The sequence below is a fragment of the Acipenser ruthenus genome, chromosome 27 (genome assembly GCF_902713425.1).
Source record: "Acipenser ruthenus chromosome 27, fAciRut3.2 maternal haplotype, whole genome shotgun sequence".
Taxonomy (NCBI): Eukaryota; Metazoa; Chordata; class Actinopteri; order Acipenseriformes; family Acipenseridae; genus Acipenser; species Acipenser ruthenus.
Window position 1 is genome coordinate 26,926,925 of NC_081215.1, and position 10,849 is coordinate 26,937,773.

The following is a 10,849-nucleotide window of genomic DNA, read 5'->3' on the forward strand; positions in this document are numbered from 1 at the left end:
AGACAAGCGAATAGCAAACCACAAACAAGCATTGCACTCCTCGAGATCAACTCAAAGAGGATTTGTTACGAACACAGGAACACGAGGTGTGGTGTGGGAAATGCATGGGGCCACCACAGGAAAAGCAAATGTACCGTGGGGAACTTTACCACTGCAGCCATCAGTGTGATTAATAATCCATCAGTGTGATTAATAATCCATCAGTGTGATTAATAATGCATCAGTGTGATTAATAATCCATCAGTGTGATTAATAATCCATCAGTGTGATTAATAATGCATCAGTGTGATTAATAATCCATCAGTGTGATTAATAATGCATCAGTGTGATTAATAATGCATCAGTGTGATTAATAATCCCGAGAGACTCTGTGAAAAGGACCCAGCCGCCTTAGGGTGACAAAAAGCTGAGACTCACTTTATATATGCTGGGACTACTCTCTCCGTCTGTCTCTCTCTGTCTCTCTGTCTCTCTCTCGCTCTCTCTCTCTCGCTCTGTCTCTCTCTCTCTCGCTCTGTCTCGCTCTGTCTCTGTCTCGCTCTCTCTCTCTCTCGCTCTCTCTCTTGCTCTGTCTCTCTCCCTCGCTCTCTCTTTCTTTTAAACATTAAACTCAACGTGATTGAGGGCCACTGCAGCTTTAAAAGCGGTCCGCGCCACCTTCTTTTTCTAAGGGTGCTCCTCCCCAGTCTCCACTGTGTAACACTGGATAACCAGCACCAGCATCCCAGACTGTTATGCACATAACATTGCAGCTAGCTGGCAAACCACACCCCCTCACAACAAGAAGAGAATGGTACACCCTGACAGCCTCTTCTCCAAACTCGTACACACACACCCCCCCCAGAAACAAATGGTACATCCCTAAAACCTGTCTCCTTCAAACAACCTGCGCCTGCAATAAGACTTCTACCTTTTCACTGCTGACTCACCACCCCCCCTTCTCCACCCTTCACTGGTACATCCCAGCCCTCCTCCTCCCTCCTCCCATTGCCCTCCATCCTTCCTCTCCTTCTCCTTGACGTGATACTGAATCCAGCAGCATCCCTCCTTCATTCTTCCCTCTGCTCTGGAGCAAAGGCAGCCGAGAGAACCACAGGACCCCGCAGAGGGAGAGAGAGAAAGAGAGACCACAGACAGCAGGTAACAGATTTCCCTTTCTCTGATTAGCTCCACTCCCCCAGGCTGCTCTCCTGTGTTCTGTTTGCTGCGCTGCGCTGTGCAGACTGCAGCTGATAGAGAGAGAGCAGGTGACAGGCAGGCTCCTCCGAGTGCGTCTCTTTTATTTCGGTTTGGCTCCCTCTTGGCACGGCCAGGGCGCTGAGTGCTACAGTGAACATTAGCCCTGGCTGCTGGACCCAGTGTGGTGGGGGCTGGGCCTCAGTAGGCCCGATCCTGGAGCCTGGTGCTGTGGTAGACCTGCAGAGTGGAGGCTGAAGCCCCCCTCCTCTCCCTTTCCCTCCCCTCCCCTCCCCTCCCCTCCCTCGTCCCTCTACCACAGGGCTGTTTAGTGCTTGTGGACCGTTTTCTAGATGGCCTTTGCCTAAAGCCATTTTGCTTTTTCAAGGATAGCACATGTGACTTTCCATCTGTTTGCTTGTCTAACTTTTCACTTCATCAATGCTACAGGGTGTAACCCTTAAGTTTACCATGCTATACAAGTTTACCACAGTGTTTTCCCATGGTTATATTACGCATTCCCCATAGTTTAACATGGTTTACCATACTTGCTTTACCATACCTCTCTGGGCTTCACAGTGCTTACCTGTGCTTTACCACGCTTTCGCTGTGCTTTATTACACTTTGCAGTGAAACGTTTTATAAGGGATGAGGCTTCTGTTAAACGCCTGTCTGTGCTCCTTGTTTTATCTGAAGGAGCATCTCTAACAGAGAGAGCAGCAGCAGTGTGGTCAGGAAGATCTCAACACAGCCATGGATTCCAGAGCGAAGCCTAGCAACACCAAGACAGACTCCAAACCCGCCGCCAAGGGGCCAGAGAAAACAGCGACGCCAAGCGCAGCGAAGAAGGAGGAAGCCAGGCCAGCGGAACCAGCCCCCCTCCCCAGGAAACAGCCCTCCCAGCCCCCCGCAGAGCCCAAGCCTGCCCCTGCCCCCACCGCCGCGGCTCCGGAGAGCTCAGACAAGCCGGAGGAACCCGACCACGCCGGAGGGGAGGGGGAGCCAGCAGGGGGCAGCGATACCTTCGAGACCCTCAAACCCGTCCTCCTGGTGGGGGCCGTCATGGCTGCTGTCGCCGCCGTCATTGTGGGAGCCGTGCTGCTGGCACGCAAGAAGTGAAGAGGGACAGACGGCTACTCTCTCTGTAAATATATAGAATACCGTGACGAGAGTATTAATGATAATAATAGAGTAATATAGAGCAATGCATTCGATAAATTAAACACACACACACACGCATGCATGGACGCAGATTGGTGTTGTTGGTCAAAGTCATTTCTGAAATAATGTTGTGCAGCAGACAGGTCCTGCGCTCACTGATTCGATCCTCTAGATATGTAAATCGGCTTCTGAAAATCCATCGAGGAACCCCCTGGCCTCTATTTCGAGTCGGACTCAACTGTGTATACCGTCACGACACATGCCACACAGACAGACAGATAGAGAGACAGGCAGAGAGACAGACAGACAGACAGACAGAGAGACAGGCAGACAGACAGACAAAGAGACAGATAGAGAGGCAGGCAGACAGAGAGACAGACAGACAGACAGACAGAGAGACAGACAGACAGACAGAGAGACAGGCAGACAGACAGACAGAGAGACAGACAGACAGGCAGAGAGACAAACAGACAGACAGACAGAGAGACAGGCAGACAGGCAGACAGACAGATAGAGAGACAGACAGACAGACAGACAAAGAGACAGATAGAGAGGCAGGCAGACAGAGAGACAGGCAGACAGACAGACAGACAGAGAGACAGGCAGACAGGCAGACAGACAGACAGGCAGACAGATAGAGAGACAGACAGGCAGGCAGGCCAAAAAGACACAGCAATGGCGTCTTCAAATTTCAGTGTTAAAAACCCCGAGTTACTAAACAGATGCAATAGAAAGAGTAACAATGTGCTGAGGAATGCACTGGTCTGGGGGTTGACTCGGCCCTCCTGTCTCCTCCCTCTGCGCATTAAGGAATTCGATTCAGGATTAAAGTTAGTCAGGCTTAGGGTTCGGGTTGAGCTCCAGGTAGGGACTGCGCTGTGTGCTGAACTATAGAGTCCGGGAGCCAACATGACAGACACAGAGACACAGTCGCATTATCTTCACTGCTCTGAAAGCTTTGGGATTGGAGGGAACTGACCCCCTGACATACCAAGATTCTGGGGCTCACAACACCCCTAAATTCTTACCCCTGACCTATAACCACAGACCAGAGGCCACTGTGTCATGAGGATGAATCAAATCGAGTTTGAATTATCAGTGATGATTGGATCCCCTGAACATGTGTGTCCAGGGTGGTCCCGCCCCTTTTTCAAAACCGCTGTCCAATCACGCACACCCTGTTCATTCCGGCACTTTGCATGGTTTTGCCCCACCCCTCAATCTCCTTTTCATTCCTAATAATAATAATAATAATAATAATAATAATAATAATAAAAAAATAATAATAATAATAGTAAATGGTCACACAAAATAAAAAGAAGCGTATACATGCAATAAAGCGAGTAGGAAACAACCTTAGATGCTAAATATTAGTGATATTATATCTTATAGCTGTGTAGCTCACACCATGCCCGTGAATTTGTATTTAAATGAATGAATGAATGAATCTGCACACGCTAGCTGCCTCTCCTTGACTCGCTTGATCGCTGTGTTAGTTCCCATAGTGTTAGTGTAACTATCTTCCAGACTGCATTGAGTTTCCAGGGAGCTAGCGGTCTATAATCAGGCATGACTTCAATACACCTCGATACGCTCCGTCAGGAATGAGCTGCATCTCGGATTAGAGACTAAAACTAGAAGAAACCAAGCTGGGGATACAAGCGCTTCAGCTAGTGAGGGGCTTCCCACCCCACCCCCGCTCCTGGGGACCCCCTGAGGCTGCTGGTTTGCTCTTGATTACTCAGCTAGACCCTTCATTGAACTGATGCTTAATTAGAGCTAGTTTACAAGTTAGCTATAACATGTTATTTAAGTAACTTGTACTCTGCAACTTTAGGAGCTGAGAACAATTAAAAATATCTAATTAAGCAGTTAAGTAATTGAGAGTGCAGTTGGAATGAAAACCAGCAGACACGTGTGAAATAAAACCAGCCCCTAGATGGCCAGGCCCCACTTTCTCAGGGGAATCTGAACTCTTGAGCACCGCGTGCTCGTTTATAATATTAATCCTCAGTATTTGTGCACCAGTAATAAGCTCAGCTCTGCACACTAAGGTTCTGTGAATACCGTGCATCTTTACAGGCGCTTGCTACCCTGAAGCGATCAGTCTTGGCACAGTGCTATACAGCCTATACAGTTAGAAGTGTTGCAGCTGTCTATCGAGTATGTATCTATAAGCCAGGGTCTGCTTATCCTGTGTGGATAACGACTGCGTAACTAAGCAGCCAGGAGCGATGCCTGCACGCACCGCCTTCTCACAGAGCTTTAGCGCAGGAGCTGGTTAAACAATGGGAGGGGGGGTCCGTTTACACGTAGTTTTCTAGACTGCTGTTAAAGAAACGGGACAACCCGCTGCGTGGATCAGACGATCCCACGTGATGCATGAAAGCACCGTTTTTCCCACCAGATTCGCTTTTCTCGTTGCAGTGATGCTGTGCGGGAGCGCCTGGTCCTCTGCTCCTGTATTTGCGACAAGGAGCAGGGAGCAGCAACGCCGGCCTAACCCCACAACTCCCTCATCCCCCGTCATTTCTCCATGTCTATAGTATGCATTTACCATAGTTTGCCTTGCTTTTTAATATGCCTTACTGTACCTCTCTGTGCTTTACAATGCTTACCTAAGCTTTATTACATTGTTATGCGTTTACAATGGGGAACCTTAATATTAGCGAGATACAGTCCTCTCTACACACTGCATGTAGGACATGCTGGTGTCTGTCTGTCTGCGTGTGTGTGTGTGTGCGTGTGTGTGTCTCTGTCTCAGTGTGTGTGTCTGTCTCAGTGTGTGTGTGTGTGTGTGTCAGTGTGGTGTGTGTGTCTGTCTCAGTGTGTGTGGTGTGTGTGTGTCAGTGTGTGTGTGTGTGTGGTGTGTGTCTCTGTCTCAGTGTCTGTGTGTCTGTGTGTGTGTGTCTCTGTCTCAGTGTGTGTGTGTCTCAGTGTGTGTGTGTGTGGTGTGTGTCTCTGTCTCAGTGTCTGTGTGTCTGTGTGTGTGTGTCTCTGTCTCAGTGTGTGTGTGTCTCAGTGTGTGTGTGTGTGGTGTGTGTCTCTGTCTCAGTGTCTGTGTGTCTGTGTGTGTGTGTCTCTGTCTCAGTGTGTCTGTGTGTCAGTGTGTGTGTGTTCCTTAATTTACTCTGCACATTCACACGTATTGTTTACTGTCCCTTAAGTGAGTTGTCACTGAGGCGTGTGAATAAAAATACATATGTATTCCCAGAGCTGCGTGGTTTCGTCTTGTCTTCTTTTCCTCTGAATGCTCACAGCGCACTGACGGGTCTTATTTATAAAGAAGGTCAAGGCATTAGCTGTAATACACTGACAGAACCGGCTCACAAACACTGACACGCTCTTCTGTATTGAAAGCTGTTGCCGGACAGGCATTGGATAAACAGCTGATATTAATACTGGACACGGAAACACTCGGGTCCGACACATTACAGCGCAGCACAGTGAGCATGCTGAATGCACAGCAAGCATGTTAAATGCACAGTAAGCATGTTGAATGCACAGTGAGCATGTTAAATGCACAGTGAGCATGTTAAATGCACAGCGAGCATGTTGAATGCACAGCGAGCATGTTGAATGCACAGTGAGCATGTTGAATGCACAGCGAGCATGTTAAATGCACGGTAAGCATGTTGAATGCACGGTAAGCATGTTGAATGCACAGTAAGCATGTTGAATGCACAGTGAGCATGTTAAATGCACAGTGAGCATGTTAAATGCACAGCGAGCATGTTAAATGCACGGTAAGCATGTTGAATGCACGGTAAGCATGTTGAATGCACAGTAAGCATGTTGAATGCACAGTGAGCATGTTAAATGCACAGTGAGCATGTTAAATGCACAGCGAGCATGTTAAATGCACGGTAAGCATGTTGAATGCACGGTAAGCATGTTGAATGCACAGTAAGCATGTTGAATGCACAGTAAGCATGTTGAATGCACAGTGAGCATGTTAAATGCACAGTAAGCATGTTAAATGCACAGCAAGCATGTTGAATGCACAGCGAGCATGTTGAATGCACAGTGAGCATGTTGAATGCACAGCGAGCATGTTGAATGCACAGCGAGCATGTTAAATGCACAGCGGGTGTGAATGTGAGCCGCCGATCTGTCCACCACTTCGGCTCGAACTGCATCTCGATAGATCTGATTGGATGGGAGCCACAATGACGCTCAGAATTCCGGATCTGGTCCAATGAAGTGCAGTGTTACTGCAGATTGGCGGAGCAGAGCGGTGATTGGTGCAACGTCACGGAGGAGGCGGGGGAGCGTTATTTTCTCGACCAATGGAGCGGCGTTTTGCTGCGTTCCCGGAGCCCTTATTGCACTTCCGCTGCGGCTGGCGGCCCCTTTTCCGCTCCGCGTTGACTGAGAGAGAGCACGCGCCCTCGCTAACTCTGCAAAGTAAGTGATTTAAAAAGACATCTATGTGTGTTAAAATATACAGAGCGAGCGGGAGAGGAGGTCGGTGCACACCGTGCACACACACACACACACACACACACACACACACACACACCGTGCACACACACACACCGTGCACACACACACACACACCGTGCACACGCCCCGGGTTTGAGAGCGGAGGCGCAGTGTGTTTTAAACACGGGACCGGGCGCACATGCACCGGGCCTTCGTGCAGCCCCGTCTCTCGCTGCGGCTCCACCTTCCATCCGGACACGCAATTCGTGTGCAAAAACGGAATGCAGCGTTTCTGTGTTGCTTACAATCTGTGTGATGGTAAAGCTTAATTTTGATTATTTCTAATATAGGGCAGCAGTGTGGAGTAGTGGTTAGGGCTCTGGACTCTTGACTGGAGGGTTGTGGGTTCAATCCCTGGTAGGGGACACTGCTGCTGTACCCTTGAGCAAGGTACTTTACCTCGATTGCTCCAGTAAAAACCCAACTGTATAAATGGGTAATTGTATGTAAAAAATAATGTGATATCTGTATAATGTGAGATCTTGTAACAATTGTAAGTCGCCCTGGATAAGGGCGTCTGCTAAGAAATTAATAATAATAATAATAATAATAATAAATAATAGTGCGCGTTTCAAGCATCGTGCTGGTCTGTGCATGCAAGTCAAGGGGAGTAAACGCGAGCTGGCGGATGTTTAATTATGTCACTATGTGTGTAATGTAATGGAGAGATCTCTATCTATCTATGAAAAAAATAGAATATGAAAACTGAATTATATACGGAACTCTATTTTAGTAACTGGCCGATTCTAATGCAGTGGTAGTGTGTGTCTGATCTGTATCTGCACCACTGCATAGACGTCCCTTTAAAATCCAACCGCGCTTCTCACATTGGAAGATACTCGCCTGTAAGAACTGGACACAATGTCATTTCTGGTAACATTGGAGAACTACACACACTGTGTAATCTACAACACGACTTCTGCAAGGGCAAGAACACGCTCCACAGTCTTCAGATGGGCAGAATCTGTCCACCCCATCGGGTTTCACAGACCCTGATTAGCGCGGCTCTTCAGCTAGCTGACGTTGCTTCAGGTAAAGCAGTCCCGAGATCGGTGCTACCTGCGGTCTGTGTTTTGAACCCCTGTCCTTGCTGTGCTCACTCGCTTTTCTGTCCCGCAGGATGCGTTACGTAGCTGCTTACCTCCTGGCCGTCCTGGGCGGCAAAGACGCCCCCAAATCCGGAGACCTGAAGAAGATCCTGGAGAGCGTGGGCATCGAGGCGGATGATGTGCGCATGGACAAGGTGGGCAGGGCCGGCGCAGTGTAGTTTGGGGTTTCAGTTCATTCACTCTGTGAAGGGCAGGGCCAGCACAGGTACATCCCAGCAGTGCAGAGATATACAAAGAGACCCGAGTGGACCATATTCAAATGTGTTTGGGGTGTGGAAGGTGGGGGCTGAGCTGACAGGAGTGTGTGTTTTGGGGTGTGGAAGGTGGGGGGCTGAGCTGACAGAAGTGTGTGTTTTGGGGTGTGGAAGGTGGGGGGCTGAGCTGACAGAAGTGTGTGTTTTGGGGTGTGGAAGGTGGGGGCTGAGCTGACAGGAGCGTGTGTTTGGGGTGTGGAAGGTGGGGGCTGAGCTGACAGGAGCGTGTGTTTTGGGGTGTGGAAGGTGGGGGCTGAGCTGACAGGAGCGTGTGTTTTGGGGTGTGGAAAGTGGGGCTGAGCTGACAGGAGCGTGTGTTTTGGGGTGTGGAAGGTGGGGGCTGAGCTGACAGGAGCGTGTGTTTTGGGGTGTGGAAGGTGGGGGCTGAGCTGACAGGAGCGTGTGTTTTGGGGTGTGGAAGGTGGGGGCTGAGCTGACAGGAGCGTGTGTTTTGGGGTGTGGAAGGTGGGGGCTGAGCTGACAGGAGCGTGTGTTTTGGGGTGTGGAAGGTGGGGGCTGAGCTGACAGCAGTGTGTGTTTTGGGTTTCAGGTGATCAACGAGCTGTCTGGGAAGAAGGTGGAAGATGTCATTGCCCAGGGTGAGTCTGAGGAACCAGCTTCTACATCTTGTGGGAGTCTCAGAGCTAAATTTCAGAAGCACTGAAAGAAACTTCCTAAATAGACACCTGTTTAGACTAGAAATCTTTCTCAGTGTCTTCAGTGTGAATTCAATGATAAACGTTTTGACTGGAAGTCTTTCTCGGTGTCTTCAGTATGAATTCAATGAGAAACGTTTTGACTGGAAGTCTTTCTCAGTGTCTTCAGTGTGAATTCAATGATAAACGTTTTGACTGGAAGTCTTTCTCAGTGTCTTCAGTGTGAATTCAATGATAAACGTTTTGACTGGAAGTCTTTCTCAGTGTCTTCAATATTTCCTCATTTTGCCATTCCTGAAGTTTCTTGCAGTACTTCTGAAAATCTGCAGAACGTTGTATTGTATGTAAAGATGAAGCAGCCTCACTTCATTGCAGGGAATGGGAAGTGACCGCAGCGCTGGCGTGTGCATGTTCACACTGAGGATTGTCTATAGCAGTGCTTCCCAGCCCCTGGCCTGGGGGGGCTCCCTGTGTCTGCTGGTGTCCATTCCAACTGACCTCTCGATTTACTCAGCCAGACCCTCGATTAGACTTTTGTAATTGTTTTCAGCTCTTAAACAGTTGCAAATTTCAGGTTAGCAATAACATTTTATAAAAGAAACTTAAACTCTGCAGCTGTTTAGGTGCTGAAAACAATTTAAAAGCCTAATTTTAAGTAAATGATCGGTTCAATGCAGGGCACAGTTCAGTACCTGAGAGCTCATTTGGAATGAAAAGCAGCAGCCTCAGGGGTCCCCAGGACCAGGACAGGGGGTCCCCAGGACCAGGACAGGGAATCCCTGGTCTGTGGGAGCGGTGCTGGGTGCACACAGGGTCTGGTTGCACTGTCTGACTGGCTCTGTTTGTGTTTGCAGGCTACAGCAAGCTGGCCAGTGTTCCAGCAGGTGGCGCTGCTGTTGCAGTGGTGAGTTCAGGAGCAGCAGCAGGGAGTGGTGGTGCAGCCCCTGCTAAAGGTGAGTCCTGTCTTCCCTTCCTCTCTCCCATCACCAGATACTGCCAGTCCATTGACTGGCTCTCGAATGATAGTTTTGTGATTGCCTGCTCTTTCCAGCCCAGATTTTAGTTTTGCTCATTTAATGTCCAATGAATTTCTCTCTCAATATAAATAAAATCATTAAATAACCCGTTCAAACAGTTTCAGTGTCTTGTACTTGGAGTGTTGAAGCTGCAATAGCAGTTGTGATCAGCAGGTGGCAGCGTTGCATTTGGGATTTGACGTCTTCTGTTTTCTGTCTTTCCCAGTTGAGGAGAAGAAGGAAGAGAAGAAGGACGAATCTGAGGAGTCTGATGACGATATGGGATTCGGTCTCTTTGATTAAACAGCTGCGTGTCGGTATTCAATAAAGAATGTTTTCCACGGACAGCCTCCTCGTTTCAGTCAGATTCTTTTCTGCAGTGACTCCTGTGTCTTGTTCCTCTCCGGATCAGTTCTAGCCCTTGGTTTTTAAACTGCCAGTCCTAAACATTGCACACCTAATTTTGAATTTCTTTTAACCCCTAGAACCCTACCTCCCTCCCAGTCCCTCGGCTCCAACAACTAGACTATACTCCCATCTTCACTCTCGAGCCACACCGCCCCCTCCCTCACTCCCAGTCCCTTGCCTCTAACCTCTCGAGCCACACCGCTCACTCCCAGTCCCTCGCCTCTAACCACTGAACATTTCTGTTTCCCCTCTCGCTCGTCACCGTTCAGTGTATTCAAGTGTGGATCCCGAGTCTCTATTCTAAGACTTGACATTTCAAAAAGCTCAGAGGGGTTGTGTGACGGGTCAGTGCAGAGCAGGGAGTGAGCTAGCTGTCGAACACGGGTCACAATGCCACAGCTGTGCCCATTCATTCACTCTGCTGTACAGGGTCAAGATGCAGTAGTTCAGTGCGTTTGGAAACACTAGGCGATTACGTAAGAACAAAACTGCATTGTAGAATGGTCGTGTGCTATAGCAGTTACCAGGATCTGTGATCGTGGAGCCTGGTTAATCTGCACAGCATTGAGAGTATCAGAGAGAAA

General features: G+C 48.8%; 2 protein-coding genes across 2 annotated transcripts; both read left to right on the plus strand.

Moving 5' to 3' along the window:
* The first annotated feature begins 882 nt into the window (after nucleotides 1–882).
* LOC117432339 (cell cycle exit and neuronal differentiation protein 1-like) lies at nucleotides 883–5,552 on the plus strand. The gene is made up of 2 exons (XM_034054114.3): nucleotides 883–1,140; nucleotides 1,873–5,552. Exon 2 carries the CDS (start codon nucleotides 1,930–1,932, stop codon nucleotides 2,293–2,295), a length of 366 nt encoding a protein of 121 aa, XP_033910005.3. The 5' UTR covers nucleotides 883–1,140; nucleotides 1,873–1,929; the 3' UTR covers nucleotides 2,296–5,552.
* A 1,043-nt stretch (nucleotides 5,553–6,595) lies between these two features.
* On the plus strand, nucleotides 6,596–10,204 carry LOC117432341 (large ribosomal subunit protein P2-like). The gene is made up of 5 exons (XM_059002451.1): nucleotides 6,596–6,744; nucleotides 7,942–8,065; nucleotides 8,736–8,784; nucleotides 9,696–9,794; nucleotides 10,084–10,204. The coding sequence occupies exons 2-5, from the start codon at nucleotides 7,943–7,945 to the stop codon at nucleotides 10,158–10,160; spliced, it is 348 nt and encodes a 115-aa protein (XP_058858434.1). The 5' UTR covers nucleotides 6,596–6,744; nucleotide 7,942; the 3' UTR covers nucleotides 10,161–10,204.
* Nucleotides 10,205–10,849: the final 645 nt, after the last annotated feature.